The sequence below is a fragment of the Hemitrygon akajei genome, chromosome 1, assembly GCF_048418815.1.
Source record: "Hemitrygon akajei chromosome 1, sHemAka1.3, whole genome shotgun sequence".
NCBI lineage: Eukaryota > Metazoa > Chordata > Chondrichthyes > Myliobatiformes > Dasyatidae > Hemitrygon > Hemitrygon akajei.
The window spans coordinates 79,207,096-79,224,888 of NC_133124.1; the positions used below are offsets into that span (position 1 = coordinate 79,207,096).

General features: G+C 39.0%; 1 protein-coding gene across 6 annotated transcripts in view; it reads left to right on the forward strand.

The window, feature by feature from the left end:
* The window catches only part of LOC140728102 (intermembrane lipid transfer protein VPS13B-like), a 1,021,046-nt gene that overhangs the window by 948,889 nt on the left and 54,364 nt on the right, over positions 1-17,793 (forward strand). For 4 of the 6 annotated variants that reach the window (XM_073046336.1, XM_073046304.1, XM_073046320.1 and 1 more), the window contains exons 46-51: positions 875-958; positions 3,935-4,110; positions 7,912-8,082; positions 8,769-8,979; positions 10,025-10,213; positions 16,409-16,555. In XM_073046336.1, the coding sequence (XP_072902437.1) occupies positions 875-958; positions 3,935-4,110; positions 7,912-8,082; positions 8,769-8,979; positions 10,025-10,213; positions 16,409-16,555 (978 nt within the window). The remainder of the gene's footprint in view (positions 1-874; positions 959-3,934; positions 4,111-7,911; positions 8,083-8,768; positions 8,980-10,024; positions 10,214-16,408; positions 16,556-17,793) is intronic. The other 2 variants (XM_073046330.1, XM_073046374.1) reach the window with 1 other exon arrangement.

Below are 17,793 nucleotides of genomic sequence, written 5' to 3' on the forward strand. Positions count from 1 at the left end.
GTTTTGAAATTTTCACTTGAATCCTCTCACCTCATCAGGTTTGTGGTGAGAGAAAGATTTCATCATGAAGAAAGATTTTCTCTGATATCGATGAGTAGCCTTTGATAATAAAACAATGTATACTTATCTTGTCAGTGGACATAACAGTGTCCTCTCTGTACATCTGTCAACCTCTTTTAAACAGGCTAATCCCTTCAATTAGATCAGTGCTTAATCCTCAGAGTTAAGGGGGATTGCTGATTCCAGATGAGGCAGCTTCTTCATTTAGCTTCTTCCCTTTTGCCTTCATTGGGAACTGACAAATAAACCTGTCTCAAAATGTGTCAGTTGACCAATTGAGTTTGTGCAGAATGTGCCAGGGAGAGTTTAACAATGTGTACTGTTAATTTGAAATGTAATACCGGAACTGCCTGTGTTACCAGATTTCCTCTGAATTTGTAATGCAATTAGCCATGAATAGCTTTATTATGCTAATTTCATTTATTCTGTGCCTTGAGCAGATAGTTTAGAGCCATTTTGCCTGTTTGCATGGAAGAGAAAAGATGTGTGAACATGCTTAATACACACAGAGCTAAACTCATTCTCATGAAACCCCATTCACACATTTTAACATTGCAATATTCAAAGTTTTCCAACTGCAGTGGACCTGAATCCACCAACCACCTCCTCTGCAAAAGTTTCGAGCAATAATAAAGTACCAATTTGTTTGATAAGATACACATTGAGGTAATTGCAAAAGATTTGTTTTGACTTCTGCCTTTAAACCATGTGAAATTACTTTGTTTGGACAACAACCATTGAATGTGGAGGGAATTATCATTAATGTCTCCCCTCACATAATTAACATGCATTTCATTGTTATTGATCCATGCAGGTTCCAGATTCAAACAGTTCTATGTTACATGTGTGGTGCTGTTCTCTGAGATTGGATGCAGAATCTTCTGTGCAGCAGAGAATGGTGAGTGTGCTGTTCTTCACTCAATGTTGGCCCTTTCAGAACACTGCTTGCCTTGACATTTACCAAAAAAACAGTAATTTTGTTACATCTACTCAGAGAACATTAACATTGGCAATAGAGGTAGACCATTTGACCCCTAACACTCGCTGCTTTGAGAGAGATCAAGTCCAATCTTTTACCCCAACACTAGAATTACGCTGAGGATTGATGCATTTACACTGTGATGTCCTCCAGGTCCATAGCTTGTCGATAATGTGGTAAGAAGGTTAACAAGATAAAGTGATTGGACAAGAAAATAGCAAATAACATAATAAGGGATTACTTTAGTAGGAAAAATATGAGACAATGTATTTCTATAAAATGTGAGAGACTACAAATATCAATATTAAAAGTGATTTGGATACAAAATCACAAATTTAACATAAACTTACAACAAGCAGTTTGGATGGCAAGTGAAGAGTTCACCTTTATTGTAAGGAAAATGCAGCAGGCAAACCTTTTTGCTACTATGTAGAGCACTGGTCGGAACCTCATCTGAAGAACTATGTAGAGTTGTCTCCTTATCCAGGGAAGGATATACTTGCTTTAGATGGGGGTGTAATGACGGTGTAGTATATTGAGTATCACCAAGAGTCTGTGGAGTTTCAAAGAATAAAAACATATCTAATTGAGAGGTTTAAGAAAATCCCTAACCATTAAGTATTTTAGAAGCAAGAGGGTAGCTAGAAAAGGGTACATCCCTCCAGGGCCCAGTAGGGAAATCTCTAAATGGAGCCAGGGAATCTGAGCAGGATCCTAAAGAAATACTTATCAGTATTCACCAGGGTTAAGGATGTTTAGGATGGAGAGTTAGAGGAGGGATACACAGATATTCTGGAGCATGCCTGTTATGAAGGAGAAAGTGTTAGAGATATTGACATACAATAAGGTGGATAATTTGCCAAGCCCTGACCAGATGCTTTGGAAAGCAACGGAGAAGATTGATGTGGGCCTACTGGAGATATTTGCATCTTTATTAGCCATGGGTAAGGTACCAGAAAAGTGGAGGACTAATGTTGTTCCCTTATTCAAACAGGGCCTGAATCTTTATTGGAAAAATTTCTAAAGACAAGACTTATGTTCATGGGAAAAGCAGGGACTGAGTAGGAGGAGTCAACATAGTTTTGTGCAAGGGAAAATTGCTGTCTTCCGTTGAAAGTTTGAGGAGATATTCAAAGAAATTGATGAAGGCAGTACAATAGATGAGTTTACGTGGACTTTAGCAAGGCTTTTGATAATATCCTTCCCAGTTGATTGGTCCAGAATTTTAGAGTTCATGTGATCCAAGGTGTGTTGGCCGACTGATGCAGAATTGGTTTGGTGATAGGCAAGGGTTGCGGTAAAGGTGCATTTTTCTGACTGGAATTCTGTAACCTGTGGTATACCACAGGAATCAATGCTGTGGCCATTGCTATTTGTCTTATATATAAATGACTTGGATAAGAATTTAGGTAAACTGATTAATAAGTTTGCTGATGACACAAAGATTGGTGGAGTACTAGATAGTGAAGAATGTTAATAAAAGGATACAAATCAACATAGATGATTTGGAAAGTTGTGCAGAACAGTGGCAAATGGAATTTAATTGAAACAAGTGTGAATTAATGTATTTAGGGTCAAAACTACTAATAGGACATATACAGTAAGTAGAGACCTCCGAAGTGTTACAAGAGGGAAATTGGGGTGCAACTTTATCACTCACTGAAAATTGTGACATCAGTGGTAGAGTAGTGAAAAAAAATTTGGAATGCTTTCTTTCAGAGACTGAAGCATTTAGTATAAAATTGGGATGTCAAGTTGCAGCTATACAAGACATTGCACAGGCTGCACTATGTACAGTTCCTGTCACATTGTAGGAAGAGTATAGTAGCAATAGAAAGAGTTTCACCAGGGTGCTGCCTGGAATGGAGGTCTTGTCTTATAAGGAGAGATTGCATAGGCTGGGTTAAGTCTCACGGAAATGTAAGAAACTGAGGTGCATAGATAAGATAGATAGACCCTTTTCCCTAGGGTAGGGGCTTAAGACAAGGGTATAGGTTTAACGTGAGAGAGGAAGAATTTACCCCAAGATCTGAGGGGTAAGTGTTTCATACAGAGGACGGGGTTTATATGAAATGAGCTGCCAGATAAGGTAGTAGAGTTAGATAAAATGATAAATGTTTAAAACTCATTTGAATAGGCACTTGGATAGGAAAGGGATATAGGGATGCAGGTGTAATTTTGACAAATAGAATTAGTGTAAATAGATATCATGTTTGGAATGAACAAGTTAGGCTGGGGACCTGTTTCTGTACTTTACAGCCCCATGACTCTATTAAGGTTCTTAGAAAGAATGTGCCAAGAAAAATTTCCCCTGGTTTTGAGATACTGGGAATAGGATCTTAGTCCAAGATAATTGATTGGTGAATGCTTAAATTTTTTTTATTTACTGCATGTGATCAAGTCGTACGTTCAGGATTGAGAGCAAAAGAGTTGTAGGAAGTTAGGGGAATTTTGCATTAATTGAGAAAACGAAGTGTGGTGCTCTCTTCATGATCTCACTGAACTGTTGAGCAAACTGGAGGCATGTACAAGTCTTCTTTTGGCTCTTTAAATAACTTTTTGCTTCCCTAATGTCCTTCAAGGTAATCTTTAAACCTAACTCTTCAATCAACCTTTCAGTAACTCATCCTCATATGGTATCCTGTTTGACTCAAAGTCAGTGTCTTTTATAATATTTCATTAAAGTTATTCAGGTTATTTGTTATCTTAAAGGCTAAAGGTCTTGCATCAGAATCCCAAAGGAGTCAAGAGATTTTGGGATACATTTTCTGCTTAGACATGAGTAAGAGGTTAAAAGCTCATTTTCCACATTGACAAGACATTGACATTTTCCCCCTTGCCCACCTTTGAACTGGTGTAGCAAAAACTACTTTATGCTTTGTATTTTATCTGCAGCTGGTCTTCAGCCCTCTGTTTGTCATGAGAAGCCACCTCCCTGATCCCATTATTCTACATGTGGAGAGGCGAAGCTTGGGTTTAAAAGACCCCCAACTCATCATGGGAAAAGGACAGGAAGAGTCACTTTTAAATGTGGAACCAGAACTCGTGCACCATTTGACATTTCAAGCAAGGTAACTAAAGGATTCACACCTGTGATGACAATCTGCCTTATCCCATTCATCCATAAGTGAATCTGGTGAGAGCAGTCTTATTCCTGGGATTGAAAATCAGGGAGTTGCATCCCATAACAGGGACACAATGTTAGAAACCTAGGTTGACACTCCACTGCAGTACTAAATGATTGCCCTACTGCCAGAATTGCTGGCTTTCAGATGAAGCATTATCTTCATTTGCAAGTGATGTTAAGAATCAGGTTTATTATCAGTGAGATATGATGTGAAATTTGTAGTTTTACAGTGCAAAGACATAAAACTACTATCTTAAATTAAAATGTCTTTGTCTATATGTATAACCATGTATTGTGGCATTTCTATGGGACATAATTACTGGTAAATTGTTATGTTTTCCTACAGAGTGCATTCTGTTGGGTTGGGCAGAACAGTGGCATAGCTGTTAGCATAACACTATTACCGTGCCAGCGATCACCAATTTCATTTCCTGTCACTGCCTCTAAGGAGTTTGTACTTTCCTACCAGTACTTCAGTTTCCTCCCACATTCCAAAGACATGTGGTTAGAGCTCATGAGTTGTGGATATGCTATGTTGTGCCCAGCACACTACATGCTGATCTGATTTGTTGCAAAAAAATGCATTTCACTGTATGTTTCGATATACATGTGACAAGCAAAGCTTTCTTTCTTTCTGTTCTCTGAGTTAAGTTGAAGAGTTAGTAGCAAAGGTGTGGATCACAATGCTTTTGCCCTATTGTTTCTCTTTCATGTCTGCAGATTGATTGTTGCTACATACGAGATGATTTGGGTGGGAGGCGGGCAATTGAAGATGTGCTCTTATGTGGAGCTTTCACGACCCTAAGGTCCAAAGCATTTTACAATTTACATATGATTTGCAGCAAAAATCACAGATAATTTGTGCGTGGTAACATAATATGGTTAGCAATTTCATGTTTCCAGTAGTGGGAGAGTCTAGGACTGGAGGGCAGAGCCTCAGAAATGAAGGATGTCCCTTTGGAACTGAGATGAGGACGAATTTCTTTAAACAGAGGGTAGTGAATCTGTGGAATTTGCTGGCACAGGTGGCTGTGGTGGACAAGTCATTGGGTACTTTTAAAATAAAGGTTGATAGGGACTTGATTAGTAAGGATGTCAAAGGTTTTGGGGAAAGGGCAGGAGAATAGGGTTGAAAGAAAATACTGTAAATCAGCCATCATTGAATGCCAAGCAGAGTCGATAGACTGAATGGCCTAATTTGTTTTCTGTATTCTATAATCTTAATGAAGGCCTGTTTTGCAAACAGAAATGTCTGTTTGAAATCTTCACTCAATCCATATGAGTAATAAATTCAGTGAAAACAAGATGAAAGTGTCACAGATGCCCAATATAGTGCTTGTGAATCCAGACAGACTAATGTCTACAGATACTAGGTCAAACACTGTTTTGACCTCAACTGTTTTAATAATCCAAGTTTACTCTTTAAGGAAGTTGGTGAATGAAGTGCTGCAATAACCTATCTAAGTTGGTGAAGTGTGAGAAATCACATTCCGCAGTGTATGGCACAGAAGAAAACAGTTTGACCTCTCATGTTCAGATGGTAACAACTTGCTGCTCAAAAAAATCACCTCATCACTCTTTGAATTCATCGGCCAATTATGTTCTTTCTATGTTCATCTATTGGGATCAATTTCCTCCTAATTACTCTATTTGGACATCTCTGTCAAGTCTTTCCTTAATCTTCCAGTGATAAAAGGAAAGCCTAACTCTCCTCATAATTAAAATTTCTCATTGCTAATGCCACCCCCCCCCCCCACCCGAGCAAATCTATTTACTTCTCTAACCTTTAACATCCTTCCTAAAGCATATAAAGTATTTTAATTATTCATTCTAATTAAACTAGAGAGAAAGTTCTTGGGAAACTAAAAGATCTAAAGGTAGATCACCTGGACCAGATGATGTACACCACAGAGTTCTAAAAGAGGTGGCTGAAGAGATATTGGAGACATTAATAATGATCTTTCCTGAATTATTAAATTCCAGAGTGGTTCTGGAAGACTGGAAAATTACAGATGTCACTCCACTCTTCAAGAAGGGAGGGAGGCGGAAGAAAGGACACTATAGACCAGTTAGTCTGACCTCAGTGGTTGGGAAGATGTTAGAGTTGGTTATTAAGGATGAGGTCTCAGGATACTTGGAGTCTCATGATAAAATAGGCCATAGTTGGCATGGTTTCCTCAAGGGAAAATCTTGTCTGACAAATCTGTTGGAATTCTTTGAAGAAGTAACAAGCGAGATAGACAAAGTGATCAATTGATGTTGTGTACTTGGATTTCAGAAGGCCTTTGACAGGGCGCCACACATGAAGCTGCTTAACAAGCTCCGAGCCCATGGTTTTATGGGAAAGGTTCTAGCATGGATAAAGCAGTGGCTGATTGGCGGGAGGTAGAGTGGGAAAAAAGAGAGCCTTTTCTGACTGGATGCTGGTGACTGGTGGTTTTCCACATGGTCTGTGTTGGGACCGATTCTTTTTATGTTATATGTTTTGTACATTGGAATTGATGGCTTTGTTGCAAAGCTTGCAGATGATATGAAGGTAGGTGGAGGGGAAGGTAGTTTTGAGGAAGTAGAGAGGCTACAGAAGGACCTACACAGATCAGGAGAATGGGCAAAGAAATGGCAGATGGAATACAGTGTCAGGAAATGTATGATTATGCACTTTGGTAGAAGAAATGAAAGGGTTGACCATTTTCTAAAATACAAAGAGCTCTTAGAGCTCTTAAAGATAGCGGAGTCAAGGGATATGGGGAGAAGGCAGGAACAGGGTACTGATTGTGGATGATCAGCATGATCACTTTGAATGGCAGTGCTGGCATGAAGGGCTGAATGACCTACTCCTGCACCTATTGTCTATTGTCTCTTAAAATACAAACAAAAAACTGAAGTTCAAAGGGACTTGGGACTCCCTGTGCAGGATTCCCTAAAGGTTAATTTGCAGGTTGAGTCTGTGGTGAGGAAGACAAATGCAATGTTTGCATTCATATCAAGAGGATTAGAAAACAAAAGGAAGGAGATAATGTTAAGATTTAGAAAGCACTGGTGAGGCCTCAATTGGAGTATTGTGAGCAGATTTGCCTCCTTATCTTAAAAAGGATGTGCTGAAATAGGAGAGGGTTCAAAGGAGGTTCACGAAAATGATTTCAGGATTGAATGGCTTGTTATATGAAGAGCATTTGATGGCTCTGGGCCTGTATTCACTAGAATTCAGAAGAATGAGGGGTGACCTCATTGAAACCTTTTGAATGGTGAAGGACCTTGATAAGAGTGGATGTGGAGAGGATGTTCCCTCTGGTGGGAGAGTCTGAGGTACATTGAATTTGAACAGTATTGATTTGCTTCTGAGAATGTTTGCTATGTCATTCTTATTCAAGACACAGCCTCAGAATAGAGGGGACTCCTTTTAGAATAGAGATGAAGAGGAATTTCTTTAGCCAGAGAGTGGTGAATCTGTGGAATTCTTTGGCTCAGGCTGCTGTGAAGGCCAAGTATTTATGTATATTTAAGGCAGAGGTCAATAGGTTCTTGATTGATCAGGGAATGAAGGGATGCAGGAGCAGGTTGGAGATTGGGGCTGAGAAGAAGATTGGATCAGCAATGATGAAATTGCCAAGTGGCCTAATTCTGCTCCTATGTCTTATGGTCTTAAATGTCTGTAAAAAAAAATTGTATTTTTTTAGTTCTTGGTCAAAAATTGGTTATAATGAAAACTGAAAGAAATGTAAAAATTGGTCCTTCACCTTTTCAGGGAGGAAGATGAAGCATCACAATGTGCTGTCCCAATTTCAACAGCCCTCATTAAACAAATCACATGTGGACCACAGAGAGAATGCAGTGCCAGCAAGTTACTTGAAGGGTTCTACAAAGTGGGCACTGATGCTTGTGTTGTGTGGCCCTACGTAACAAAGGAAACTGACAGGTAAGGCCATGCAACCCTTCAATTATGGTGCGAACTGCAAGTGGTCATTTGAGACAAGCATTATATTTGATGCAGATGGGTGGAATTACAGTGCCTGTTGCTTTGTGTACTTTAACTGAAATATTCTTTAATCAGTAAGGTCATAACTATTCTCAGATATGAGATATTATGCCTAAAATGTTTCAGATTTCTTTTTATACCATCTTTTTATAAAATTACTTACTTTTTTCACTGGATTATGAATAATTCTTAGGGAGTTATATTGAATGTTAACAGTATTGATTTGTTTTTGAGCATGTTTGCTGTGTCAGCCTTATTCAAGAAAATATTTATTTTGGAGATAAAATATATACATTTACAATGCTTTGACTACAATGTGACTGTTTTCTTTGCAAGCCTGTCATGGTTTTGTTCGAGTCATTCAATCTACATATTTACTAAATATCAACTGGAATCCACAGTTAAGAAGATGGATGTCATTCTAACTATATCTGGGAAGGTTGTAGAGGAACACAAAATAATTTAGGGATAATCTTCTGGCAGCCTTTATGAAATAACATTTTTAACTAACTGACGCTATTGATATGAGGAATAATGACAGCTTAAATACTTGTTTCAAGCGCCAAACTGCCAGTGATGATAATGAAGAATTAATCTGTTCTTTAACATGTGCTTGCATTGAACAGCAGAAACAGCAATGAGGCCCTTGCTCAGTGGGACAGCCCGATGCAAGTTAAGCTGTCTGCCTGGAAGCCCTGTCTCAATACGCTTCTGGTTGAACTTCTACCCTGGGCCTTGTTTGTCAACCAGTCGAAATGGGACCTCTGGCTCTTTGAAGGTGAAAAGATAGTTGTGCAGGTACCAGCTGGGAAAGTTATTGTACCACCAAACTTCAAGGTAAATGAGTAAATAACACATTGTTTACTTCATTTAAACAGATTTTGAAAATGCAGAATTTTAATTTCTGGGAAAACGTTGTGATTTGCTTTGTGCTATAAGATGATGTTGATATAATAAAGATATTCATCTGGTTCTTCATCCTATATAATTCCCCATTCAGATTATTTTAAAGCTACCCAGTCCAGATGGTCATTAATTGATCTTTAAGGATTGCTGTCTAGGTGGCATATTAGTGACCAACCAATGCAAACTGCACAGAACAGACCTTAATCATTTTCACTGCCATTTAAAAAATTTGATTTTGCCACAGGAAAGAAAAAAAACATCAGAGAATGAGCACATTTCTTTTGTGCTTAAAGGCACCATTTCTTTTAAAATTCAGAGGAACTCACAGGCCACATGGTCCATCCTGCCTGTACAAATTTTTTGTCAGAGCCTTTCATGCAGTTCTGTCATGAAGTGGTTAATTGGTAAATTGATTTATTATTGTCACATGTACTGAACATCTTTGTTTTGCATGCCATTCATACAGATCATTTCAATACAGCAATGCTTTGAGGTATTACACGAGAAAACAATGTAGAATGCTGAATAAAGTATTACAGTGCAGGCAGGCAATACTGTGCAAGGACATGATGAGATCAAGAGTCCATTTTATCATACAAGAAGTCTGTTTAGTAGGCTTATACCAGCTGTCCTTGACTCTGGTGGTACACGCTTGCTCGGAACTAGCCTGGTTGCAATGCTAGTTTAATTAGAAGATAAGAAGTAGAAGCAAGGCTGTGCCATGTATCCCCCCCGAGCCTGCTGCACCACTCGTGAGATGATGAGTGATCTGTCATTCATCCACTTTCCCACTTGACTCCCGTGTGTTCTAAGTATCCAGAAACCAACCTGCCTGGACCATTAATACACTCAAAGACTGAATGAGAATTTAAAAGATTTAACAAACTAGATTTAAGAAACAACCATATGCACAATCTAAATCCATTGTAGTTCCTGTAAGATATATAATGGTATGTGTTTTAACAATTATTTTTAGGAGCCTTTTCAGATTGGTATCTACTGGGCCAGTACCAACACTGTACATAAATCCACCGCAATCCGGCTTGTGCACGACATCACTTCCCCCAAGTGGCAGGATTATCCCACCTCTGATGTCATCACGCTGGACGAGGAAGGGTTTGCTGACGTAGATGTAAAACTAGGTGCTTTCCCAGATCACCAGAAGGTCAGTTTGTAACAATTATTCTTTGTTGAATGATTTGTTGAATCATTTTGGAAACCAGCTGGGGGAAGTTCCATTCAGAATGCTATTCAGAGTGACGGTGGCCATCAGAAAGTTTGTTCTAAATGGTGCACACACTCTTCCTACATGATGCTTCAAACTAGTACCTAAGCTGCTGGGAAGCGCAACACTTTATGCATAATATGTTGATGCATTTTGAAAACATCATCCTTGTGGTTACATTCTTACGCAAAAGCAGGAGGAAGCCTTTTTATCCTCCCAGGAGGTTCGCCCCTCAGTCAGATCATGGCTGACCTGTATCTTAACTTCATCTGTTAATCCTGATTTTGTAACTTTAAATAATCTTCCAAAACATAAAATTGCCAACTTCAATTTTGAAACTTCTGTTGGTTGCCCCTTCAACGACAGACACAACAGCTTATCAGGAGAGGGACAGATTGAAATTGCATTTCATACATTTCTCCCATGCTAAATAGGCATATATTTTTACTCTAATGCCAAATACTGTGATCTTAAGAGGTGAGGTCTGAATGCTCAAAGGTAGTTCATTACAGTTAATGCTGGGCATTTAGTGAGAATAATGCCATGTCCCAGGTGAAGCTGCAAGCAGTCGACTAGAGGAACTTAGCAGCTCGAGCAGCGTCTGTGGGAGGAAAGGAATTGGCGATGTTTCAGGTTGGGTTGAAACCCTGCATCTAGTTCTAATGCAGGTCTTCATCCCACAGATGTTACTCAACTTGCTGAGTTCCTCCAGCAGATTGTTGTTTGTTCCAGCTTCCAGTATCTGCAGTCTCTTGTGTCTCCAGTATTCCAGCTGAGTTCACATAGCATTCCCACCCTCTTGAGTGCTGCGCAACTTGTGATCTTATGATCCAGTTCCTGTTAGAAAGTCAACACTGTGCAGCACGCCTACACATACCATTATCCTTCAGTCATGATCCACCCTTGAACGGGTGCAGAACATAATGGGGAAATGGCACCCATTGAAAGCTGGATCATGACTGAAGGAGCTAGTGGGCGGGGTTTCAGCAGAATTGGGCACAGATACTTTTATTTGATAATACGCTTATTATCATAGAATCATAAAATCAGAGAAAAATGGGCCGTTTCTGCCTGCTTTTCCAAGCCATCATTCATAACTATGCTACTTCCATTCGTCTGCATACCCTGTATCCCTCTATACCTTGCCCGCCCAAGTACCCATCCAAATACCTTTTAAACATTGTAATTGTATCTGCCTCCAACCTCTTCTGGTAGCTTATTCCACATATGCACTACACTCCCATGAAACACTTACCCCTCAGATCTCCTTTCATTTTCTTCCCTCTCACCCTAAACTTGTATCCTCCAGCTGTTGACTCCCCTGCTATGGAAAAGAAAGACTGACCATTTGTCCTCTCCATGCCCCTCATATTTTTATAAACTTCTATAAGGGAACCCTTCAGCTTCCTTTGTACCAATAAACATAAACCCAGCCTATTCAATCTCTCCTTATAACGACAGCCCTCCATGCCAGGCATCATGCTGGTAAATCTCTTATTCATTCTCTCTATTTCTACCACATCTATTACAATGCAATTATTGGGGCTATGTACAATATTCCAAGTATGGTCTAACCAATGTTTTGCATTATGCTGCAACATGATGTTCCATCTCTTATACTCAATACCTGAACCTGTGAAGTCAATACCAAATGCCTTAACCTGGTCCTCCTTTGTCATCAATTTCAGCAAACTAAGGACTTGTACCCCAAGGTCCTTCTGTACATACTGTAAATGTCCCCAACATGGCTGCCATTTACTCTAGAATTTAACTTCCATTTAACCTGATTTATGCATTAACAAACTGACACTTCTTTTTCTAATTCAATTTCTGAGCTAAAATTTTAGATTTCTGTTACCTTTTTTGGAAGAAGAGTGAGGAAATACCCTGGCCAACACACACAAAATGCTGGAAGAGTTCAACAAGTCACGCAGCATCTATGGAAGGAAATGAAAATCAATGCTTCGGGCCAAAACCCCTCAATAGGATTGGAATGGAAGGGGGGCAGAAACCAGAATTAGAAAGTAAAGGAATGGGTAAGAGTACAAGCTGGCAGGTGATACCAGGTGAAGGTGGGTGGGGAAGGTGATAGGTGAAGAGAAGATATTTGATAGGAAAGGACAGTGGACCATGGAAGAAAGGGAAGGAGGAGAGGAACCAAAGGGAGGCGATGGGCTGATGAGGAGAAGAGAAAATCATAAGAACATAAGACATTGGAGTAGAATTAGGCTATTTGGCCCATTGAGTCCAGTCCACCATTCGACCATGTCTGATTTATTTCCTCTCTCAACCCCATTCTCCTGCCTTATTCCTGTAACCTTTGACGTTCTTGTTTTACCAAGGATCCATCAACCTCCGCTTTAAGCTCCGTAGCTGCTTGTGGCAATGAATTCCATGGATTTCATCATCAAAGAAATTCCTGCTCATCTTTTTACTAAAAGGAAGCCCTTTTATTCTGAAGCTGTGTCCTTTGGTCCTAGAAGGGGTGAGAGGATCACCAAAATGAGGAATGGGACGAGAGAAGTGGATGGGGAGAGTAATTCAGTCTTTTTTAGTCCTGAAGAAAGGCCTCGGTCTGAACCATTGACTGTTCATTTCCCTCCATAGATGCTGTCAGGCCTACTGAGATCCTCCAGAAATTTGTGAGTCTTGCTCTGCAGAATCTCTTGTGTCTAAGAAATACTCTAGTTCTGAGGATGTGGCCCTAATTTTCTAGGCTCTCCCACTGGAGCTGCTGTTTTTCCCCACTTGTCAGAAATATTTGATCACTCCTTATACTTTAATAGAAGCTGCATTTATGCAAACCTGCCTTTGTACTTTAGTAGCAGTATCATTCTGCTGAATCTGTGCTTATACTCTATGCAAGACCAGTACATCCTTCCTGTGTTCCCAAGATTAAATGTTTTTACTCCAGCTTGTGGTCATGCCAGATCTCTGAAAAATCTAATACAACTTCCAGCCCCTTGAGTAAAAAGCCAAAATTACATTAGCTGTTTAAATTATTTTTTCTTTAGTTTTTCATATCAGTAGATTGGCTCCTCAGACTCCCTGTTCCTTCTGTTGAAAGTGGCCTCATCAGTCTTTATTAAATTCAAGTTGGATGATTTCACTGTGTGTAGGATGAATCATTCTGGATCCAGCCTGCTGCCTGAACTTGCATTCCCACTCATATTAACCTATTCTGGATGCAGAAGAAAGTAAAAATCATTAAAACAAAAATTTAGAACAGTGATTTCATTAAAAAAACTAAACATTAAAGTAAATTAAAATAAGTAAACCACTTTCCTATTTTTCACAGGATTGGTGATCCTGTACAAATAAATGGGGTAACTTTTCCTATTGCCAGCCCTTTGTGCTGTACAACGGAGGGGTCAATGCAAAGTGCACCCAGTCCCTCTCCTCAGCAGTTTAGTTTTTCACCAAAAGGCTCAATGATAAGTTCACCAATGGAGCAAGAAATCAGATGTATCAACATCTGACCCCCTACCCGCACCCAGCTTGTCTTTGATTCACAACTGTAGGCATTTGAGACTTGTTATGCAGGTAGCTGGCAGTACTCTATAGAATTGCTGGTTACAGGAATGATCAATCAGCTCCAATGACCTATCTTAAAGAAAATAATTTAATTTTATTTGTTTAATTTCATTTCATTTCATTTAAATGGAATGACAAATTGCATCAAGTTTTAACCACATTCAAGTTCCCTTGAATCTGCTAAAGCAACAACTCACCTCCTTCATGTACATACATATGTTCTTTCCTTCTAAGTCACACATGCATTCATCCTTTCTCCCAGATCTTTTCCTGTTAAGAGGCTGATTATCCATCCATCATATTATGTTCTCCATTTGACTGCACTCACTCACCTTTCTGCATCTGACAGTCATCTGTTTACCACCCCAGATGATGATTAAAAGTGCCATCTTTTTCAACAATCTTTTGGGAGGAGAAATTAAAATAAGAAATAGAGCTTTCTCACTGGTAATGCATGATCAAATTTTCTTTGGATATTAATAACATTTATCCTTTTCACCAGTATCATTAATGCTTCTGCTCAAAGCTCTAGAGTTCCCTCTTTAAACCTCCCTACCTCCTTACATTCCTCTTTTAAGATACTCCTTAAAGCTTTTACTAATGTTTGTCAATATCTCCTAATGCGTCACAGTTTTGTGTCTTGTTTGATAAAATCTCTGATGTCTTTCAGTAAAGACATCGCGTACTAGATTCTTACAGTCTCAGCAAGGAAGCAGCCCCTTCAATCCAACTCATCCACATCAACCAAGTCGCCCAACCCAAACAAGTCACATTTGTCTCTATTTGATCTATATCCCTCTAAACCTTTTATATCCATGTCCATATCCAAAGGTCTTTTATATTTTGTAATTGTACCTGCATCTACCTGTATTATTAAAATTATTTATAACATAATCTGTTTAAGATTGTCAGCACACTAACCTGTATATGGGTCTTCATTGTAAGTATTTTGCCAGATCCATTTAATTTTGGACACAATAACATTTTAAATGAATCGTGAGCTTTGGAAAAAAATGTAGGATAATAATGAACAAGAATATATTCATACATTAAGGATTCTGGATTGTAGTGAAATGAGAGGTGTGAACCCATAAAAAATCTTTCCTTTGATACATGGGCTCACATCAAAGGTTTGTGGCATTATATTCAGTTTGTAGAAATAGATTTATTTGGTGTGAAGCCACATTGTAATCTAAATGATTGCAGCATATAACTTGTGTTGCAATCAGGAATCCAAATGATCAGAAACAAGGAATGTAAAGCTGCTTTGTCAAGTTGAAAGCCTTTGCTGGCTCTTTTGAAGAGCAAACTAGCTCTTCTCCTTCCCATCACATTCCTTGCATCACAGCAGTTTTTTTCCTCCTTTGAATGTTTCTCCGGTTTCCTCTTAAAAGCTACTGTTGAGTTTCCTCTTGAAAGCTACCACGCCAGAAAGCAATGTCTTCCAGACCCAACCTATTGCTGGAGTGAAAAATTCTTCCTTCATTCTTGCTTCTTTTATCAATTATATTAAACTGTGCCATGTGGTAATCAATGCTTCAGCACTAGAAACTGCTGTGTTTATTCTTTTAAAAGCATTCATAATTATAAACAGCTTCAACAAATCTCCTCTCAACCACTTTTAAAAAAACATAAATCAACACCATCTTTCCACTTTATGCCCCAAGCTACAATCACTCACACCTCGATGGTGAATTTCATTCCTGCCTCCTCTGAAGCATAAACATCCTTTCTAAAGAGAAGTGCCAACTTTTGGACACTATAGTCTCTGGCACTGAGCAAATGTTTCACATCAATTTAACATGACCTCCTGACATCTACAAGGCCGGAATCCTATGTGTGGGCAAATGCCTCCAACTGCTTTCAAAGTTGTCTTGTTGGTTGGGATGGTGGGGCACTTTTTTGAGTGGATGTTGTATCACCTTTTTGTCATCTCTACCAGGACGTCCCTGTCCTCTTGAGGTCTGTTGTGACCTTGATTCCTGCTTTCCACGTATCAATTTGTTGTTAATGACTTAAAAGTTAACAATACCCCACACCTCCATTTCAAATCATTATCATGTTATCAAAACAACAATGGATTAAGTACTTGGTTCTCTAGAGCACAGGCGTATACCTCTTGTGTACCTCTGTCCATAAACTAGATCTCTGCTGTTGAAACTATGGTGATCATATTCCTATTTGCATGCTGGTTAAATTCATAGTATTAGCTTAACCTGGCTCAGGAATGATGCTCAGTAATCATTACTTGCTGTTTTTGTCACCTCCCTGTCTAACATTCAACTTTAGTTGATAAGTAAACACTAAAACTTTTAAAACATAAATAATGGCGCTTGATGAATGAGTTATTTATATATTTCCCATTTGCTACAAATGCCGTAGGAATCTCAGTGTAGGGTCAATGGGATAACAAGTGGGCCATGTGTCTTTTGATTGCAGAGCAGCTTGCCTACATTACATCTGTGAATAAACTTCAAAAGAAATTCATTCATTGCAAAGTGCTTTGTAACATTCCAAGAGTAAAAACAATTATTGTGTACTGTACAAATTCTTTCTTTTTGTTTCTTTCTATTTTACTGATAAGTTCCTTGTGTTCCACAGTTGTGTCAGTTCTGCATATCTTCAGTAGTACGACATGGCATACAAATCCTTGTGATTGAAGACAAGACAATCTTAATTAACACCACTGATCTCAAAATCTATTATCGTCCTGTACTCATCTTCCCGGAGCAAGCAACACAGAGAGAGGTACATCTTATACAATATTTCTTGTCATTTAATTTACTTAATTGCAAGTAGTAAACTTATGATGATGGTCACTAGAAACTTGTAACCTCTTTTGCATTACCCACAAAGTACTGATTCTTTAGACTGCTGTATGTATTTATGTCAAAAGGTCCCAAGGGAAATCTCTGTCAAACAGACAGTCAAACACGCAGCAACTTTTGTCAAGTCCAACAAAAAATAATAAGAAAATCGTAGAATTCAAATGGTCAAGGTATAGAGCAGGTACTACCAGACGCCAGCACTGGCCATACTTACTGTGCTTGTTAACATGCTGCTCTGAGCCCCATATGCAGACTGATTGTATTGTTTGTCCCAGTTTGCCCAACACTGGTCTTCACAGTAAACTGTTGCACATTTCCTAATTAAGAAAATTGATGAGGACAGTACACTACTTGTGGTTTATTTGGACTTCAGTTAGGCTTTTGACAAGGCCCCATTTGATAGCTGGTCCATAAACTTATTATTTTATAGCTTCATATAGTGTAAAACATTAAAAAATTATTATAAGTTGCAATAAAATTAATAAACAAAAAGTGCAAAAGAGAAATAGTGTTCGCGGGTTCATAGGCTATTCAGAAATCTGATGACGGGAAGAAACTGTTCCTAAAGCATTGAGTGTAAGTCTTCAGGCTCCTGTACCTCCTCAATGGCAGTGATGTGAAGAGAGCATGTTCCCAGTAGTGAAGGACCTTAAAGGTGGATGCTGCCTTCTTGTGACACCACCTTTTGAATATGTCCTTGACGATGGGGGGATTAAGCCCATGATGGAACTGGATGAGTCACAAAACCTCTGCAGCCTCTTTCGATCCTTCACGTTGGAGCCTCCATACCAGGCAGTGATGTAACCAGTTAGAATGCCCTCCATGGTAATGTGTAGAAAAGAATAAGTCACACGGAAGTTAGAGGAGTTGTAAATGATAAGAAGGGTTATCTAAAGATACAGATGCCCATAAATCAGCTGGAAGGCTAAACAGATGCAGGCAGGTAGAAGTTAATCCAGACCATTGTAATCCAGACTTCTGGAGGTCAAATTCTGGTGGGACATGTAAATGGCTTAAGAGTGCTGATATACAGAGACCTTGGAGTGTAAGTCCATAAGTTCACTGAATCGATAGGATAGTGACAAAGTTAAAAATTCATGGAGCATTTCTTGTCACCAAAGGATGTGTTAGCAAAAGAGAAAATGCAGAAGAGATTTA